Here is a 19,375-nt window from a genome sequence, read left to right as displayed (position 1 = left end):
CCAAACTGATTGTCACCCAAAAAAAAAAAAAAAAACATCATTCGAAGCAGCAGCCGCCTAAGGGAGGGGAAAGTCCGATCATTTGCACAATCCGGTCGTCACAGCCGGCGTTATAATCAGAGCCGCCCCTCGTTATTTAAAAGCATCTTCTTAATGCTCAGGCTGCTACCAGATCGATCCTTTCCTGTGCGCAGCTGCGTGTCCGACTTTTGTCACACTAACTGGGTTGCAGCACCGACACGAGAGAACCGCTTTGTTGCCGCATCCTCACGACTCCCGGTGCTGCGGCTGGACCTCCGGGCTGAGAGGACGTCGGGACGGGAGCGGAGGAGGCGCAATGACAGCGCAATGACAGCGCAGCGACTTTAGATAGAAGAGGACCACCGAGAAGAGGACTAATCCGGCCACAGCGCGGTCCTCGGATGCCGGGGGGGTCGGTCATGGTGGGACGGGGACTATGGGTATGTAAGACCCGATGTGGAAAGCGAGGGAACAAGCATGGCGTGATGCCGGTTCTTTGCGCGGCGGTGGCGACCGCAGCGCTGCTGGCGCTGCTCTTCGTGGACTTCATTGAGTCGTGGGTCACGTCCACGCGCATGAACGCGGCGGTGGAGCCGCAGCTTGGCGGCGGCGTCCTCCCCGCGCAGAGCGTCCCTCCGACCAGACCCGAGGAATTCCTGCTCATGCCCAGCCCGCTCGTGTGCCAACGTGCCAAGCCTTACCTCATCACCATGGTGATCTCAGCTCCTGCCAATCAGAAGGCGAGGCAATCCATCAGGGACACCTGGGGAGGGGTGGTTGAGGCGAAGGGCTTGCGGGTCATGACCCTCTTCATGGTCGGTGTGGCGTCCGACCCTGGGCTGTCCAAGCTGCTGATAGAAGAGGCCCGAGAGCGTGGCGACCTGATTCAGGGACGGTTCCGGGACACCTACTCCAACCTTACCCTGAAAACCCGCTCCATGCTGGGCTGGGCCAGGCGCTTCTGCCCCCAGGCTCACTTCATGGCCAAAGTGGACGATGATGTCCTGTTCAATCCCGGCGCCCTCCTGCACTTCCTGAACAAGAGCCGCAACCCCTACGAACAAGGAGACTTGTACCTCGGCAGGGTGCACCTGAATGTGGCCCCGGACCGCGACCCGGACAGCAAGCACTACCACCCCCCAAGGGCCTACCCTGCTTCTGTCTATCCAGACTATTGTAGCGGTACAGCCTATGTGCTGTCTCGCTCTGCATTGCTCAAAATCTCCCTGGCAGCTTCTGCGTTACCTTTATCCACGCCTCTGCCCCCCGAGGACGCGTTTGTGGGTCTGTGTGCCCGGGCAGCTGGAGTGCTGCCCTCGCATTGCCCTTATTTCTCCGGCGGCCCAGGAGTGCCGTACGGGCGATGCTGCTATCAGGCGATGGTGGCTGTGCATCACATCTCACCCAGGGAGATGCTGCACTATTGGGCTGAGAGCCATTCGTCGCAGCCCTGCTCCTGGCTGAGTCTGCGTGCTTCTCTGGGGGTGTGCAAAGTCAGGGCGATGCTCGACTCGGCTCTGGGGCTGGAGCAGGGCTTGTGAAAGTTGGGATCGTTTTTAGGCCGTGCTTCACTTCAATGCCGTGAACAGAACAAATGCTCTTCAGGATGCGAAGCTACACAACGTCCACTGAGAAAATGTCACTCGTGTTTTTTTCTTCTAGCTTTATTTTGTAAGCACTGTTTACGGTATGTATTTAAGCAGCTTTTCATTTTGCAGATGATCAGATGGAAGCGAAAGGAATTGTCAGTCGTCTTTAACCTATCCATGGATTATTCAGGCATCGTTTTCTTGGTTTCACTTTGGTTATATAGAACAAATAACACTGGTTTACTACTGTATAGAGAGGAAATACAGCCTCAGATTAGTTATAATCCCAGATCCAAAGTTATACAAGGGCAGAGACTGTCATTATACTCGTTTTATTTGTCTTGAATGCCTGCTGCACGTAGGAAACGTGTCATTCAAGCTACCTTTGCTTAGCCAACTATTACTATCACTCCCATGCAGCAGTTCTGCTACAGCTGAGCCTAAAAAAATGCACTGTTAAAGGTGAAAATGAAGAGATATTTTACCTTTGTGGAATAATTTATTTCAACACATTATTTGTCATGTATTGGCATTTGTAAATAATATCTATTTTTAAATTCCCTTCTTCTGTATACTATAAATAATCACTTCATGACTTAATGTAATTTCAAATAAACTATAAATACGTAATCTGAAAAGGTATTCCGCAGTGGTTTCAAAGGTCCTCCTTAGTCTCAGACTTCATGCTGCAGCATGTGGACCCAGTGTGTGACTCACACCCTGTTGTTTTGATTGTAAATATTTACCAGGACCTTTATCCCAGTAAAATAGATCAAGCATGGCTCATTCTAGTACGTTCAATTATACTGTCATCTAGTGCCGCACCGATCTTTAAAAAGCCTGACCTGCTGATTCCAATTTTGTCAGATGCCGTTTAAAAATAAATAAATAACTGACAGCACACAGCTTCAATGTTCCAATCGCCTCGTTTGTTTTTATTGAACACAAGCAAAACCCGTGCAACAGGTTACACTGCGGACCTGTATTAAGCCTGTCACCAAAAATAAAGTGCACAGCAGTATTTTTGCTTTTACAAATAAAAGGAAATCACAGATTCAATATAAAACTACATCTTAGAATCCACATAATATAAAATGTCTCAGATAAAAATTCATATTACAATGCATTGTAGGAATGAAAGCATTGTGCTTAGTTCAGGTACACGATGCGTTCCACTTGCTAGTCATTGGATGACTGACTTCAGTTGCAGACAGTGAAATGCATTTGACCCAGGTCCAGATGTGCACATGAAGCGTCTGTATCTAATGAGATAAACATTAAAGCAAAGTGTGAATGGCAGCTTTGTGGTGGAATGCCCGTTCTGTCTTGCTTTGTAATCTGAGATAAATCAGTGGCTGCATTCAGGAAATACTGCAGATAGTTTTCCCCTTTCATTGGTACTTCATCGCCAGTAAACAAATATGAGAGAACATGAAGGATTTTGAGTCACCATTCCTTCCAGATTTTATTTTCCAAGTAATTTTGAGCTCCAAGTTGCAAATAATCCAAGTCATACAGGTTAAGAAACTAAAGTAAGATTGATCTGACGGTGTTTTCCACTCCCAGTCCTGCCGAAACACGACAGTTTAGCGGACACTCCCATCTTGACGTTTTTCCTGCTTCCCATTTTTAATTCCACAGGTGCGAAGACACGTTCCATTTGATTTCGCCATCACACTGCTTCCTGCATTCACCAATTCTTCCAGATTCCTCTGAATTGTGTTTCAAATTAAAAATCTTATTAAACCTAACCATTTCTGAAATTCTTGTCGATCTACTCATATTTTCGCTGTAACTAGAGTCCTCGATGGTCATTAAAAAAAAAAAGTTGTTCAGTTATGAAATATCATCTCATATATATACCGTATATGCACCTAAAACCCAATAGTTATAGAATAGTGTAATATATCCTTGAGCACGCCAGCTCACCAATTTAATTCTGGATCACATTGGTAGCATTTGGGTAGTTACTCATGAAGAACGATACTTCACGGTGTTTTTTACAGACTCTCGATTAGTAAACTTTGAGGATAATGTCAGGCGTACCACAATCAGCAGTTTCAGCTACGGCACATTAGTTTGGAAGCCTCCAATATGTGTGTATCTCAAATCAGAATACTTTATTGATCCCAGAGAGAAATTCTTTTAGCGACAGTGCTCCACTCAACAAAACTTAGAAATAAGAAATTAAGACTATGCACATGGTGCAGTGATGGGAATATGAAGGGAGCAATAGAAGATTCACACGTCAGCAAACCTCAGCATCGTCTGGCAGGTGTTGAAGGATCTGAGCCTCCTTAGGAAATAGAGGCGGCTCTGACCTTTCTTATAAAAGGGCTTCAGTGTTCCTAGCCCAGACCAGTTCATTGTGAATGCAGACCCCCCCCCAGATATTTATAGTCCTCCACTGAGTCCACATTGACCCCCCCCTGGATGGAAACGGGGTCGTTCACATAACAGGAACCCTCTTAACTCAGATACTCGGGGAGAAGAGCCGATGCAGAACTCCTTCTCACCCCCCCCCGGGTTGATCCATGGAATTAGAAGCAAAGAAATTGTGTAACTTCTCCGTATTCTACAATCAGAAAGAAATGATCCAGATCACCAACAAGATCTGGGAATGTCTCCTACCGCTGCAAAAACAATCAAAGTCTCTTAACTTTCAGCAAATGCCCTAGCAAACAAAAACAAAAACCAATCACTGCCTGCCAAAAAGCATTAGCAGCATGAAGGGAATGAAACGTCCGGCATAAAGTCAGGTAATCAAAGAACTGTGTGGATTTTTATTTTTAATCAGCACAGAAAAGAACACAACATAAATTCTGGAGACACGCATGAGACATGTTAATAATACAGTAAAGTAGAACTGCTCGATCAGCCACTGCCGTTCCTGAAGTTATCCACACACACACACACACACACACACACACACACACACTCTATTTTCTGAATCTGTCCAGAGCAGATCTTTGGCTTGATGACGCTGCAGCAGTCTTCTTCTCTCTTTCCTCGTTCTCTTTTCTCATTCTCATTTTGCCCTCTACAGTTTTTCTGATTACATCCTGCAGGGGGGGGGGGGGCAGAAGGATAACCAGTCAAACAATGCCATCGTAGAAATGTCACAACGTAAGTGGATTCCGGATGACTTACTCTCTGGTCCTCATGAGCCACTTGTTTCTTGCGCCTTTCAATATTGCCAGCAGAACTACGACCTTTTTTCTTGTACTTGGGAGTAAATTTTTCTTTGGCGAGTGGGTCAAAGCCCTAAGGCGGCAACAAAAAGAGAGAAAAGACTTCAGAAGGCTGTGAAGAACAGTAACCCTATTATGAGGAAGAGCCAGTAAAATGCTGACCAGAGCCTGGACCCGGTCTTGGTGCCTTTGCTCAAATGAGGAATGGTCAACCTGCCCCAAGACAGTTGGGTTGAGGCTGATGAGCTCTGGCTGGACCTTCTCCAGCAGGGCTTTAACCTCCCATTCTTGACTCTGCTTTGAGCTGCGATATGGATTTGCATCTAGACCATCAAAGTTAGGCTCTCCCGCACCTGTGAACGCAAATGGGGCAAGATGAAAGTAAAGTCAAAGACAGTGTCAATGCACAGAAAATGCATGGAGTATCCCTAAATGATTGGTAAAACATCTAAACGCAGCTTAGTGATGGCGTTGTGTTTTAACAAGGTCGGAAACCCACGTGAAGCTGGTCAGCTGATTTCAGACATCCGCGTTGTTTTACATACATTTACATTTATTTACTTGTGTTTTGTGACGTTACAAAAAAAAAAAAAAGAAAAAAGGAGGACCTGGTGTAAGCATGCTGGTGAAACCGTCTCCGTGTCCAACGCCGAGGACATCTTCAAAAGGACAGAAGTGGAGCCCCCACACCGTTCCACCAACTCTGTGAGCCATGTAGGGTTTAGTCACCGGAGTGCTCCACACGTCCCGGTACACCTGCACAGAGTTTTCACATGAAGGGGATGTGAGGGTGAATGGAACAAACAAGGCCATAAGATGTCCCGTGCTTTTGTACAACACCTAATTGTGATCATAAATGACTGTGTCCCATTCTATCTTTGGAGAGAAGAAAGCTCTGCAGACCTTTTTCGCAGCCCACATACCGGCTTGTCTTTACAGATAGAGCACAGCTCAGCCTCCCTGTAACAAGAGTCGCATGGGATGCATCGTTTGTGCTGTTCTACACAAGTTGTGTTGAGTAACTTTACAACAGGTTAATGTGAATGCAACCCTGTTTAGTGGTTTTTACGCATTCACCTGAACGCCTGCGCTCTCCCACTCTGGGTTTTCTTTGCACATCTTTACTTTTCCCTACAGCATTCTTGAGCACTTTATATGCTCTACAGAGAAAGTATGAATACAGTCCTTTCCAAATCTCAATGAAAAAGATCCATTGTGTGTCTCTGTGCTGTTACAGGAAATTAATGGCTGGTTAACATTAACCAGACTCGAGCCTCAGAACAGTTCCCGTTTCCTTATAAACAGATGCCACCGATCAGCAATTTGACGATAATTTGACATTTCCTTCTCGACATCCAGTGTCCGTATCCCATTTTGCAAGAAACAAAAATGTTGCAGCTAATTATGCTAATGAGTACAAACCACTGCTCCAAATCCATCCGTGTGCTAGACGGCATTTCACTGGCAATTCATGAAATGTGCAATGTGGAAATATTAATGACCTGAACAATATCTCCCGTGGCTGCAGAGAGCAGCCCCCTCTGGCTCAGTGACAAACAGGAAGCTCCAGCCGGGATGAAATACGACGTAAGGGGCTTGAAGGCTCTGATATCGTACACTTTTAGCTTTTTATCCATACCAGATGTCACCATGTACCTGCCAAAAAGAGAAAGAAAACAGATTGTTCTCTGGTCAATACTGCAGTAATTATCCTGTGAAGCAGGTCCACAACTTGTGGACTTATTCTGCTCGTTTGTCAATGACCCAGAAAAACAAAACAAAACATATTGTTGAGTGCTTACAAGAAGAAATGACAAAGAATGAGCGTATAAACCATCTGAAATTTGTCAAGTTCCTTAAACAGGATCTAGCCGAGGCCTGGAACTGATCAGAAGGGATGATCAGAAACGACTGTAGAAAACGATTACAGAATAAAACCACAACTGAGCTCAGATCATCAGAATTAATCACCAGAGACAAAAGTAAAACTAATGGCATGCAGTCCTAAAAATGTATAAAATAAAATTACAGACAAGGATAGGTCTTTGTTATTACAACAAGTACAATGAAATTGAAAAACTACACCCCCTCCTTTGTGCGCACAAACATGCCCGTGCTCATCTGCGTCGTGGATATCCTCGAGAGACTACTCTGTGTGATTTCAGAGATTTATTTCATGCAGTCCTCGACAATGCTGCTGTTAATGCTGGCACTATTTCAAACCGTCATATAAATACTGGTTGGATGTGTGCTGCAGGAAAACGACCAACCAGTCTTTATTGCACCACTTCCTGTAAAACATTTTTTCTTCTCGCCGCTTGTGGCTTTGTAGTTAATCCAAGCATTCTCTCTTTGTCTTGAACGCTCGACAGTTTCCTGTAAACCTTCCACGCTAAACTGCATGTTGTGAGTTTCACCTCAACTGGCGTACGCACACTGCTGATATCGCCTGTGATCGGCTGTGTGTCTTATTAAGAGAACTTAATGTGCATGTTAATGAGAAATAAAACATGGTTGTTGTAATCTTCTATTGTTGCAGCCGGATAGCAGGATCAACCATACTTATTCTATTCTCAAAAGAGAAACGTTTCAGTTACTCACGTGCCCGTCTTGTCTACGGCCAGAGATCGCACGCCTCCTTGATGACAGAGCATCTTGACCAGGGGTTCTCTCTGATTGGGCGACCAGAGGGAGACCGTGCCATTGTGGTGACCCAGGTGGATGACGGCATTGTGTAGGTTCTGACACATCACGTCCAGGCGGCCAGCTTTGGTGCAGATGGCTGCCACTTCCTTCCCCACAGACACATCCAGGTACTGCAGGAAGCCTGTAGCGCTCTGAGGACCACAATGAGAACAAAAATAGGTCCACAGACAATATTTTTTGTTGCTCGACTCGTTTTAAAAGGACCTGGGAAATAGCACTTCTGGTAATTGTGTTTGCCTTTGATGGCTTTCACTTTTTTCAGATGGAGATAATTTCAGGACGTTCAGATACTTTAAAACTCCACGTGTTTATTTGTCCTCCTTGTCAGGGTCTTGAATCAACACAAAGACATACAACATACTTTTTCTAATTCAGTGTACTTTAACCTTCTGAAGGCCTATTATTATATATTATAATATACATATACGCTTCTGCATTGAAAGACAAAGATGACCCTTTATGAGACTTGTTCCTGATGAGACAAATACACTGAACCCCAAATTGCTCCCAGTGGGTCTGGCCGCACCTTGCATGGCAGCAGTCGCCCACTGGAGTATGAATGTGTGTGTGAATGGGTGAATGTGAGGCCTCATGTAAAGCGCCTTGAGCACCGCGAAGCGGTGGAAAGGCGCTATATAAGTGCAGTCCATTTACCATTTACTGCTGTTCGGGCTGAATTCAGCCTTAATCCAAAGAGACGCTTTTGTTGTGTCAATATAATTAAAACAAACATTGAACACAAGTTGGGTGAAACACGAAACTATTGTCTTATTCAACCTACGGCTGTGGCAAGCAGGAAGTGGTAGGGCAGAAACTGCATTCGAAGGACGTCATTGAATTTGCGTATGCAGTGAAGCTCTATTCCATTGGCGTCATAGATATACAGCCACTTCTTCTGAGCCACGGCACACATGGCCTCACTGTGGAGCCACCTACAGGAGAGAGAAGCAGCGCAAAGAGAGAAATCACAACTCCTGAAAGGTGAAACAAGACAAAGGGCAGTGCTGCACAAAGATAACATACTTTACATCATTCACGGATTCCATCACGTTTATCTCACACATCAGACGTTTGGACTGCCAGTCTACACAAGCAATGTGGCCTCGCCTCCCGCCGAGCAACAGGTGACTAAAGAGAAGGAAATGCACAATTACGTTAAAGTCAACATGTCTTCCACAACTGTAATGTGATGTTTCCCATAGCGATGAATTAGCAGAGAAATGAACCGGAGCAGCATTTGTCAGAGGAATGTTGCTACTATTGCCGCAAACGTGGGAGGCTTTCCTACAATTGTGCATTAGGTGTCGTGGCTATGCATGCATGCCGGCCGTCGCCGTGACAGTACATTTAAATCACTTGTTGACACTGAAATATTGTTTTCCTTTCTTGTTTCAAACAATTGTTCCTCGTGTCAGGTCAGTATTTCATTACTTGGGAGTTTAAAACCTCCATATTACTGTTTGGGTTCTCTCTCTCTTTTCTGTCACTTCCAGATGGAGCAGGCAGCTGTTTTTAAAGCAAGCTGCAAAACCCACTGTAAGCTACTTTCACAACCCTGGTTAACGCCTGCACATTTAGCAACTAGAAAGATGGTCATTTCCAAAACTGAAAGAGTAGGAAGTGAATGTAGGTCAGATGGACAGAGAGAGACACGGCTGTGCAGCTGCTCGCTACCACGGACTTCAATAGTTTGGACCGTAAGAGGCCAGTTGCCATTAAGAAAATGAATAATGGATGTTTCGTTTAATCCAGAGATGCCGTCTGTTGAGGTTATATTGTTGCAGATACTTTTGTGCTGAGCTAAGGGTTAATCTGTCTATGATGCAACTTGAAGGAATAGCATGAGAGCAAGTCTAAGACAAACACTTCCATCATTATGGAATGCATTACGAACCGTCCAGTCTTGCTGTAATCCACTCGATACGGTCCAAACTGAGGCAATTTCAGATTAAAATACTGAGGAGGAAGTGGGAGAGAAAAACAACAAATTAATGAAAGTATGATTTGACAGGATGACACAGAATAGTTAAATTAAAACCAAGAAGAAACTTTTCTTTGGATGAGGGTGAAGTGGCGGATACATGATTATTTATGAATGCCGTTAACATTGCACAATAGGGCGAACTGAACCGGTTTGAACTGGTTTTGATTGAACCTGTACGTGCTAGGTAAGCTAAACAGTTGTGTTGGATTGAGGGATCGAGGTATGCAGAGGCTCCTTTAGTTAGCTTTTTGAGACAAACTAAAAGTGTGCATTAGTTTTCTGTTGTGAAAAAGAGACGGACATTAAAATGCACGCATTTAACCACAGGAAGGCACTCTGTTGAGCAAATATTCCCCTCAGACCTTATCTTGTAACACACCTTACAGGGCAAATAGAGGAACATTCCTTACATTTGCCCTGCCCATATTTCCACTGAACTCAAAACAGTGACATTTTACACTCAACCTCCCAGCATCTACACTGGTGTCCAGACTGTGTAGCACCTTTGCTCCAGACGTTATATCCACAGCATCTGTGATATCTTCCTGAGATATCGTGCACGTGTCCTCGTCTTCATCTCCTTCTAGGAACCTGAGTTTAGAGGGGGAAATGTTGCATTTGAAGAGCACGCTTAAAGTGACATTTTGCTGAATTTTATTTCTGCACAGTCACACAGCAGCAACCTTTAGAAGACATTACCCAGCGTCTTCTGGTAGTAGGAGGTCAAATCTGGCAGCTTGCTTCTGGGCCATTGCTGAAGACACTTCTGAATGCTGGATCATGTCCCTCAGCTTGTAGTGTTCGTGGCGAGGCTAACAGGAAGATAAAATAGAGGAATGAGATGTTGGCAAGTGACAAAAGCAATCGCTGGTTGTTAAATAGAAATTCTAAATTATGCATAAATGAAGTAATTACCTTTTTAATTTTCTCTTTCCTCTTGAACTTCTGTATATTTTCTTCTGGAATAGCAGCAGGCCCAGGGAAAGGGTCAGATTTCTGAAGAAATATAAACAATAATTAAAAACAAATATATATATATACATTTATTTTGTTAACATACATTAAGGCAAGTCACTGATTTGGATGCAACACTTGTGCGACAAAAGGCAAACTGTAATCCTATAATAATCCAACTATATATATTCATCCTATTCCAAAATTAAATTAATTTTATTCTGCACTAGACCCAAATGTAGTGAGGAATTACTCAGGATAAGTTTATCGATTGTATTAATGAATTTATCAGACACACAGGACACAGTTTAGAGATTGAACATACTCTAGATTAACGCTGAAAACACAACAAACTAGAAAAGCCCTCAGGGAGCGCAGACCTCTTCCGAGCAGCTCATTCCCCCCCTAATTGTATTTACACCATCCACAGGGTGCTCTGGATCATCACCAAAAGGTTCTAAATTCTTCTTTGTATCTTTATACACCAACCACGAAAAAGTAATTCAGAGTTACTGTGTGTTTTTAACAGATTTTTTAATAAAATGAGCTTTTCAATGTTAAAATTAAATATTCTTCTGTCCAGAACTCTGTGAGTTATCTTGCCAACAGACGGACGGACAAGCGCCGGAAATTACATAACTTCCACCTCGCCTCAGCGGAGGAAATCAAAACGTTTTTTGTCTACTGCAGTTGGAAACTACATTCCACTCCCTTGAATTCCATAGAAAGCCCCTCAAAGGACTGTAGACTGGCAGACAGAGCCGGCTCTAGGCATAGGCAAGCTAGGCGATTGCCTAGGGCGCCACCTGCTGGAGGGGGCGCCACTCCAAGCCTCGCAAATATATATATATTTAAATAATAAAAAAAAAGGAAAATAATAAACTAATAAAACGTATGTTAGAAATCCCATATTATTAGTTTGGCGTTGCACGGCTCAGACGCGTTTTCAGCCGATAATTGTTCGTTCTGACGCGAGTTGTCACATGTCCTATTTTCATGAACACACCATGGTTCTCCGACGCCTTTGAATGAGTCATCTCCGTGTGCAGCGTCGAAGCTGGAATAGTTTCCCTCTCCATACGACGGTAGAACGCCATTATACCGTGGCTTATCTGTCTTTACAGATATTCTCTACTTCTTTCTGTTCAGTGATGTGCGTACATGCCAGAAGAACACAGCATAATAAATCCAAGAGCTTTATTTGTGCCACGCAGTGCACACACAGTAAATCTGGTGGTAGCTGATGCGGCAAAAAGCTCTGCAGATGCCAGTGGTTACTTTGGCTACCTGCAGAAGCTTTTCACACTATTTTCTGCCTCCACTCAGAGATGGTCCATCTTAAAAACACATGTCCAAACAACACTGAAATCCTGGTCAGATACTAGGTGGGATCAACAGTGTACAGGCTGTGAGATACCAGGCTGCAAAAGTCAGAGATGCACTTTTGGAAGTGAGAGACCACACCACAGATCCAGTGATAAAAATTGAGGCAGTCTTTAGCTGAAGAGGTTGCATCATTCCGTTTCTCTGTCTGTACTGTGATATGGCATGACATCCTGACAGAAATTCAACAAGTTATTGCAGTCTGAGACAATGCAGATGGATGTTGCAGTTGATCTCCTGAAGAAAACTGAAGCCTCTCTTACCAGCTACAGAGACACTGGATTTGCTTCTGCACGAGCATCTGCCAAAGAAATGTGTGAGGAGATGAACGTTGAAGCTGTTCTTAAGCAGAAGAGACTAAGAGACAGTTCTCCTATGAGGCTCCTGATGAGGAACTGACCGATGCACTGAGGAAAATGGAGATTTCCTTTTTCAATATGGTGGTAGATGTCTGCATTGTGTCACTAAGGGAAAGATCACAGACAATGGGTGAAGTCGAGAAAAAGTTCAGTGTGCTTGTCAACTTCCATCAGCTGCCCAAGGAAGAGCTGGAAAAGCCGTGTGAGAGACTGAGCAGTGCCCTGAGCTGGAATGGGCAGTCCGACCTGGATGAACAGGAACTGGCACTGGAGTTGCAATCATTCCCAGATTTGCCCAAACCCCAAATGACAACCTTGGAACTCCTCAGTTTCATACAGGAGAATAAACTGAAGGAGATTCATCCTAACATGTGGGTGGCCGTGAGAATTGCTCTCACTACTCCAGTGACAGTTGCTGCTGCAGAGAGGAGCTTCTCCAAACTAAAGCTTATAAAAACTTACCTGAGATCCACGATGTCACAAGAGCGTCTCAATGGACTTGCTTTAATAAGCATAAATCATGAGCTTTCAAGACAGGTATCATTTGAGAGACGTGTAATATTTTAAATGTAAGCTATCATGGCAAAATTATTTGCTATGCATCTGTTTTGCATTGTTTGTGTGGAAGCTGTCAGGACTTTTAATTTCCTCTTAATCTGAACAGTAACCCTGTTTTATTTCTGTTTATTTATTTTATTTTATTATTATTATTATTTAATTGTTATTTGTATTGTATAGCGTGTGCTAGTTGTTTTGAAGAATAATTAAACTTTTAAGGTCCGTCATGTGAACAAACAGGTGACTAGAAAACCCAGTTTCTTGATGTAAATGAAGAAAATAAGAGCGATGTTATTCTTATGTCTGAAAATAAATGAGGAAAAGTATAAAAACGAATTTCTCTATAAGAAAAAAAAAGAATTTCCCTTTGACCAACAAAAACAGAAGAGAAATCATGTACATTTAACAACCACTTTTCAGAAAGGCTTTCTTTTGCTTTCTTTCTGGGGAAAGGGGAGCAACGACCTTTTAACAGCCTTTCCCCTGCTGCACATGCTTCAGTACAGCAAAGGAGTAATAATGATTCTTTTATTTTTATTATAAAGCCGTAAATAAGCACATTTTCATAGTTGAACCAACAAATTACATACCATGAAACTGGCAACTGCTGCAAACACGAGTGTGGCCAAAAATGCCACTGAATTAAAAGGTCAGCATCTTGCATCAAAATCTTATGACATTCTTTAGACAGAATTATTGCATAATCACTATACTTACCCCTGATATGACCTTTCTTTCATCTGTTTCTTGGTTTTCCTGCTTTCTTTTCGTCGCTTTCCGTTTCTTTTCAGGCTTCCCTTGCCCGTCCTGTAACACTTTATTTCCATCTTTTCCCTCCTCCCGTTGTTCCTGCCAGTAACGGACTGGAGGCTGAGAGACAAAACCAATAGACGGTCAGGAGCGGTAACTTTAACGACAGAATAGAGTTTATGAACGAGAACAGAGTCTGGTTTATCTTAAACAAGCCACGAAGCCGCTCGCCCCACATCACCCCGTGCTATTTGCAGCGAATCAGGCAACGCTCCGTTGCGTCTGTCAAACTCAAAAGTGCATTTTGGTACAGCTGGAACGTTTTTTTTTTTTTTAAATAAACATGATTGCAGTGACGTCCTCTTATAATTTGAATTTACCTTTTTCTGTTTCCCCACGTGTGTAAGAGTCACGACGGGTTCAGTGGAAGACGCCATTTTTGTTGTATACGTTGATCACTTCCGGTGACGTAATATCTTCTTCTTCTTTTGGTGTTTATCGGCGGCTGGCCACCTTTGCAAAGAGGCCACCGCCTCCTACTGATCCGGGGTGTGGAATCGGCTCCTTTCCTCAACTCCCTGTAGTGTCTAAATAAATAATGGAAGGGGAAACAAATAAAAAATGGAAGGGGAAAAAAATAACCCCAACCAAATATATGCGATGCTGTTTTTTCCCCCCCAATTTCTTCTTCTTCATAGTAGTGCCACCTACTGGCAACCCTATTTCACTTCATACCCCAAAAAATAGCATACAAATCAGTATTTTTTCTTTTTACATTATACAGTAGATAGGAGTTATTTTCATAGCACTGGTATTTTCCAATATAAGTGGAGTTTGAGTATATTTTTAGTCTTTATTTTGTAGTATAATAGTTCCAGCAAAATCAAGCAATTTGCAATAGTGTTGAGGAAATGAAGACTTATTTTAAAAACAACAACAACAACACAGCAATCTAGAGCAAATTTTATTGGTTGGGTTTAAAGGAGAGAGAGAGAGACAGAGAGAGAGAAAGATAGAGAGAGAGAGAGAGAGAGAGAGAGCGAGAGAGAGCGATTAGTAGTACTGTATTTCTAAAAAAAAAGAGTCACAAAAACATTCAAATCTCTGCTCGCTTGACTTTTAACCAGAACCAAGAAGAGATCAAACATTAGCCCAGTTTAGCTGCACTGGCTTCCTGTTGAACCCAGAATTTACTTCACGGTCCTCCTCCATTAAGTTCTAAGTTGGAAAGCACGCTTCCAACTCCTTACTTTGCCATTTACCTTGAAGAACACTGTGTTAATCAGTTGACAGTTTATTGGAGGTTTTCCCTCAGTCATGAAAATCAAAAATGTGGCTTTTGTCAACTATGGTGCAATACTTTGGCACACACTACCAGGAAATAAAACATCAGATCTCTTCCTCTTAATGTTTAACTAGCTATCAAGTTAGACAAATCTCCTTCTGCACTTTGAACTACATCACTGTGGGTGAATTGTTTTTAAGAGCCATAGATGTCTGTGTGACAGTTTGGCAAAACAAAGTAGCAAGCATGAACACAAAACCTGATTTGGCATGGAGTTTTTAATTTAATCGACTCTGGTAGTCTGACACACACGACTGGATGAACTAATTTGTGTTTTTAAAGAAAGTAAACTACTAGAGTTTAACACACAGCTCAGATGCTGCCATCTATCCCACTCGTACCGCTAGACTGTCTTGGGCAGAGGACAGGTGGTGTAACCTGCAGGGGCAAAGGACAACACACAACATAAACACATGTACAACACTCGGGCGTATAGGTCACTCAGTACTATTTTGCTTGTCTGAAACCACAGAGTACAAGAACAGGAACGAAAAGCAACTTAAAAACCACAATCAGAAAATCCACTGATTTGACAAAGGTATGTCACCAAATTCAAGTTTTTGAAAAGCTACTGTATATTTTCTGTTCAACAGCCTTTTTAACTCTTCAACATGCCAACAGGAAATGCTGAGCTTTCTGACCACAGAGAAAATGTGTTCTTTCGTTCTCTGATGTCCGTGTACTGAATGTAATCGATGGTGAACCATTGTTGTATTTTCTGTACAATTGTTGCAGCCTGATTCCTCTCATTATAATTCATTGTGTCTCTTGTGATGCAATTGTTTATTTTGGCAGATGGAAATACCTCCTCGAACTAAACTGTTTGATTTTCATGGGATCTTAATGGCCAACTATTTCACCGACACATGGGAGAAGGTTCAAAACTTTAAGGCCAGGCCAGATGATATCCTGATTGCAACATATCCTAAAGCAGGTCAGTGATCAGGCAGCGTAAACGATTTATAGCTAGTGGAACCTCGAATGCCACGGAAGTCAAACACACGCGAACGAAGGAAATAATCGGCAAATCTGAAAAAGGCGTCCGTGTCTCGGATCTTGTTACGGTATGGCAAAATCAATGATTTGGACTTTTCTCAAGAAAATTGAGCTAAAGAGAAAGAGAAGGGGAAAAACCCAGAATGACAGTTTCCCAGTCATTTCATGGAGGGAGACTCCCTTTCAAAGGAATAACCCTTCCCCGCTTCCTTCTGTCCCTCCCCCACCACAGCCAAAACGGTATATAAATGATACACAATTGGATTAAATGTATTTTTATTATGCTTTTGTTTTTCATATAATTTACATTTTAATGTGTTATCTATTGCTAAGATACACATTGTCGTTACATATTAATATAACTGTAGGCATGTAAATGGTCATTTACTTGGTGCGTATGAACGGATTATTCAAGTTGCCATTATTTCTTATGGGAAATATAGTTTCGGTTTTCAAAAAGTATTACAGGACAAATTATGCTCGAGAACATATTTATTTCTCCATCTTTCTTTCAGGAACAACATGGGTGTCCTACATCCTTGAACTGCTTTACTTTGGTCAGACAGCCCCAGACAGACTGACATCCATCCCAATACATGAGAGAGTGGCTTTCTTGGAGATCAGTGACCCAACTATGGATGCAGGTTGAACACCTGAACAAACACGCTCACCACATTTCTCAAACATACATCAAAACATGAAATTGATTCAAATTATTTTTCTTTTACCGGTAGTTAAATTTCAATGCACTATATTTTGTAATAATTGAATCTGTAAAGTAAATATTTAGTTGCTCTTCTCTATCAAGACAATATTTAACATGCAATAGTGGTTCAAAAATATTAAAGCACCTCCCCGGACCAGGGTTTTATTAACTTATACCATTGCAACACCATGCAGGAGTTGACTTGGCAGAAAAACTTCCCTCTCCACGACTCATAAAAACTCATTTACCGATCCAACTTGTGCCAAAATCCTTTTCGGAGCAAAACTGCAAGGTCAGTAGTTTGTGAATCAATTACAGAATATCAAGATATGATCACAAAGTGAGATAGTAGAGGGCAGAAGTAACTTATGCGACAGTAAGGCGGCATAATTTAGCATAAAGGATAAATGAGGGGAAAGTTAATTTGCGACGTCTGCTTCAAGGCTCTACATAAAATATGTGTCCAAATATGTCTCACGTAATGAAGTGGTTTTTTTTCTTTTGCAGATCGTCTATGTAGCTCGCAACGCCAAAGACAATGTGGTTTCTTATTTTCACTTTGACAGCATGGACGTAAGACAACCAGAGCCTGGAGACTGGAACAGCTACCTCAACAGATTCATGGAGGGAAAGGGTATTGATGAATTATAAGGATATAAGGATGTTTTTACTAGATATTAACAAAGTGTGCATTTTTTTTTCTCTGTGCTGTAGTGGTGTTTGGATCCTGGTATGATCATGTGAATGGTTGGTGGAAGAAGAAACAGACTTATTCAAAACTCCATTATATGTTCTATGAAGACATGATTGAGGTACTACAAGTTCTTTGTGTTAGTTCTTCTGATTTGGCGATCACACCGGATCACAAGAGACATCATCCAGCATGCAATAATGTTGAGGAGTGGGCGCAGCTGCACTCTTGCCATTAGGCCATGCTCTACCCATGTTGTATACTGAAAGCTTCAAAGACGATGGAGACGGATGTATTTTCTGATCCTTTTATCGAACAAAACATCTGTAGCACTCGACGCGTTCATAACGTCCGGTAATCAAGCAAGCAGCAGGGAAAAACAACTGTCACTTCCGGTGACTTCAACATAAGAGTCCATCGTCACCGCTTTATATATTCAATATTTAACCCTAGCAAATAAATAACATAAATTATTGTCTACACTATATGTTATCTGTTTTAATGCAATACTTGTGCTCAGTTCAAATGATCTAATTCCTTTAAACTAAAAGTCCATAACAACCCATAAAGTTCTGACTTCCGTGGCACTGTGAAAATAGCACATCTTCCTATGAGCTGCACTGCACTTACGTGTTCGGACAGCTCTATGTGCATTGATCCAGTTATATCAATATAAATATGGTAACATCCTCCTCTCCCCTCATGGGGTTGGTGTTTTTGTGCGACCCAGTGGACATTGTCTATAGTCAGGAACAGGGACCTGACTGGGCATCCACTTATACAAATAAGCCTGGTGTCGGCTAACTTGAGCAAATCTTTCACCCCTGTAGTTAGATCCTTATTTGTATGGCTCGTGAGTTTCTGTCATCACGGCTGTTGGTGTGTCCTTATATGCCTGAGGACATGTCAGCATTTGATGATATGTGATTGTTCCCGCCGGCTCAGAGTTTGCACATTGTACATGACTATATAATTTGTTTCTTGGATAGAAAGGTGATGGTTTTAGTATTGAGAGCCATCTTTCAGAAGTTATGTACATACAGAATATGTCGATAGGTGAGTGGGATGGTCTTAATAAGATATAGATGTAGTTCTATGAGTGAATGCATGTCAATGCAGCTGATGTGTCTCGTAAAAACAACAATGTCATCCAGAGATAAATCCTCAAAATTGGATTATGTAGCTACAAGGAGAAACTATCTGTCCACTGATGATGATGAATATATTTATTAGATACAATGTTCGAGTACAAGTACAGTCACACAGTAGCATGTATTACAGTACAAATAAAGTCAAACATCCTGTCTAAGAGGAGCATTTCATTAACAATACAAATTTAACAATACAAATACAAATTTAACAATACAAATACAAATTTAACAAGACAAATACAAATTTAACATTACAAATACAAATTTAACAATACAAATACATATAAAACCAATATTCAATAACTCAATTGATGAGAAACTATCTGTCCACTCAGAGAATGATAGTTACAGTGTAACTCATATGGCCACTTTGTTTCCAGAATACGGAACGTGAAATAGACAAACTCTGCTCCTTTCTTGGTTTGTCGCCATCAATTGAAGAGAAGAAACAAATTAGAGGTGAAGTGCAGTTTGATAGTATGAGAAAGAACGACATGCTGAACTATTCGTCATTCCCAAACATGGATTTTACCATTTCTAAATTCATGAGAAAAGGTAAACTGACAAATACCTGCATGTGTTTCACATTAAACAAAAGTAGATTTCAGCCATATACTGATTAATTCTCTTTGGTTCTGAAGGGAAGGTTGGTGACTGGAAGAACCACTTCACTGTGGCCCAGAATGAAGAGTTTGATGAAGACTACAAGAGAAAGATGAAAGACCCCACACTGCAGTTCCGCACTGAAATCTGAACGGGACTTAACAGGCTGTGTGTATGTGGAGATTGATCTGTGACTGGATATGTAGCATTTCTGTGAATTAGCAGAAGTGTGGTTTGTGCTTTCTTGATATTTTTGTTCAAATTATGGCAAAGAAATGTGTTACATCAATCAATCAATCAATCAATCAAGATTTTACTGCCATATGCATTTTTGTTCACTATGAATGAGACAGAGATTAATGTTATGAATTAAAATGTATCCAAATGT

General features: G+C 42.1%; 3 protein-coding genes across 4 annotated transcripts; 2 read left to right on the top strand and 1 right to left on the bottom strand.

The window, feature by feature from the left end:
• Positions 1-440: 440 nt before the first annotated feature.
• Positions 441-1,562, top strand: b3galt4 (UDP-Gal:betaGlcNAc beta 1,3-galactosyltransferase, polypeptide 4). Its single transcript, XM_068753748.1, has one exon. The coding sequence runs from the start codon at positions 441-443 to the stop codon at positions 1,560-1,562; it is 1,122 nt and encodes a 373-aa protein (XP_068609849.1).
• A 2,824-nt stretch (positions 1,563-4,386) lies between these two features.
• On the bottom strand, positions 4,387-13,932 carry wdr46 (WD repeat domain 46). Its single transcript, XM_068751342.1, has 14 exons — positions 13,876-13,932; positions 13,463-13,615; positions 10,407-10,487; positions 10,191-10,303; positions 9,995-10,082; positions 9,402-9,463; positions 8,531-8,635; positions 8,289-8,439; positions 7,403-7,638; positions 6,304-6,457; positions 5,410-5,557; positions 4,964-5,154; positions 4,761-4,874; positions 4,387-4,672 (listed from the first exon to the last, which is right to left on the bottom strand). Exons 1-14 carry the CDS (start codon positions 13,930-13,932, stop codon positions 4,550-4,552), a joined length of 1,776 nt encoding a protein of 591 aa, XP_068607443.1. The 3' UTR covers positions 4,387-4,549.
• Positions 7,429-19,138, top strand: LOC137907044 (cytosolic sulfotransferase 3-like). Of its 2 annotated transcripts, none has more exons than XM_068751362.1 (8): positions 7,429-7,614; positions 15,636-15,774; positions 16,352-16,480; positions 16,737-16,834; positions 17,050-17,176; positions 17,257-17,354; positions 18,765-18,939; positions 19,026-19,138. In XM_068751362.1, the coding sequence occupies exons 2-8, from the start codon at positions 15,636-15,638 to the stop codon at positions 19,136-19,138; spliced, it is 879 nt and encodes a 292-aa protein (XP_068607463.1). In that variant the 5' UTR covers positions 7,429-7,614. The 2 variants fall into 2 exon arrangements, with proteins under 2 accessions (XP_068607463.1, XP_068607455.1); XM_068751354.1 differs by lacking the exon at positions 7,429-7,614 and adding an exon at positions 12,245-12,268.
• Positions 19,139-19,375: the final 237 nt, after the last annotated feature.

This window comes from Brachionichthys hirsutus, chromosome 2 (assembly GCF_040956055.1).
Source record: "Brachionichthys hirsutus isolate HB-005 chromosome 2, CSIRO-AGI_Bhir_v1, whole genome shotgun sequence".
Classification (NCBI taxonomy): Eukaryota; Metazoa; Chordata; class Actinopteri; order Lophiiformes; family Brachionichthyidae; genus Brachionichthys; species Brachionichthys hirsutus.
This window is presented reverse-complemented; position numbering and strand designations above follow the sequence as displayed.